Consider the following 1,230-nt stretch of genomic DNA (forward strand, 5'->3'; position numbering starts at 1 on the left):
TTGTAAATTTTGGTCAATGTCATGAGACAAAGTATATGTGAACTGCTGTATGAAAAGTGAATTTACTCTGTAAATCTTCACCCAAATCCTAATAATAAAAAATAAATAAATAAAATAAAATGTCCCCTTCTTGAAGCCTTCCTGACTCTCCAAGAAGCAGAAGTCCTCACCATGGGCTTCTTCAGCCCCTGTCTGTCCCCCATGTGGCTAGGGGTGTCTGTGCTGGGCTCTGTCCCTTCTCATCCTAACATGAAAGCCTCTGAAAGTGATAGGCCAGGCCCTAATATCCAGAGGCCTCCCTATGGACCTCAATATCCCTGAGCCACCAAGTGGCTTCAGCAGGGCAAAGTCTCTATTCCCAAGCTGGCCCTGACCACAGAGGAGGTGGGGCAGGTGTGCCCGTGATGGAGGAGGGCATGTTCTCAGGTTACTCACCCCAGACAGCTCTGGCCTGGGGATCCAAAAGCTTAGGAAATGGTATTGAGAAATGTGGGGCAGCCCCAGGGAGGCGGGGGGAGGGGGGAAGCTGGCAGATAAGAGGTGGCCTCCAGGGCTCCTGCTCACTCCTCCTGGTCCTCTCCTTCCTGTCCCTCTGCCCCTCCACCGACTCTGCACCATGGGACCTGCTTCAGGCCCCAGCCTGCTGCTGCTGCTGCTGACCAGCCTCCCCGTGGCCCTGGGGGACCCCATGTGAGTCTTCACCCCGGACAAAGCTGCTTCTGGGAGGAGAGCATTTGTAGGCACACTTTCCTGCAGAATCCAGGGTACACTGGGGTGTTTGGAGAGTCAGCTTAGGGGATGCTAGCGATTTGGCTGCCTGTGAGTCGGCTGTTTATAGGGTGTGTGTTTGTGGTATTCAATTGTTTGTGGATGGCTCTGCTTGGGAGCTTGGACATTTACAGACTTGGGGGTCTCCAGGTGCAGGGGTTCCAGGCTTGGGGTGTATGTGGGGTCAGGTGATTGTGGGCCTGGGGTGATTTGGAGTTTGTAGATTTGGACCTTACAGGATTTAGGAGTTCGCAGTTTGGGGTTATGGGTTTCCATGTTTGTAGGTTTGGGGTTTTGGTGGTTTGGAGCATGAAGGCTTTGGGTTTCTGTGTCGATTTGGATATTTATAGGATATATTTACAGGATATGTTATAGGACTGGGGTGTGAGGGTTAGCTTTGGGATGCCCTAGGACTTGGGGTTTAGAGGTTTGGGTGAGTTTAGAGATTTATGTGGGTTTGGT

The 1,230-nt window shown here is 51.6% G+C and overlaps 1 protein-coding gene across 1 annotated transcript in view; it reads left to right on the forward strand.

The window, feature by feature from the left end:
* The first annotated feature begins 616 nt into the window (after positions 1-616).
* The window catches only part of C3 (complement C3), a 44,797-nt gene continuing 44,183 nt past the window's right edge, over positions 617-1,230 (forward strand). The window contains exon 1 of the mRNA XM_007954482.1: positions 617-670. Coding sequence (XP_007952673.1) covers positions 617-670 — 54 coding nt within the window. The remainder of the gene's footprint in view (positions 671-1,230) is intronic.

The sequence above is a fragment of the Orycteropus afer genome, unplaced genomic scaffold, assembly GCF_000298275.1.
Source record: "Orycteropus afer afer isolate SDZICR_OR568_19922 unplaced genomic scaffold, OryAfe1.0 scaffold00461, whole genome shotgun sequence".
NCBI lineage: Eukaryota > Metazoa > Chordata > Mammalia > Tubulidentata > Orycteropodidae > Orycteropus > Orycteropus afer.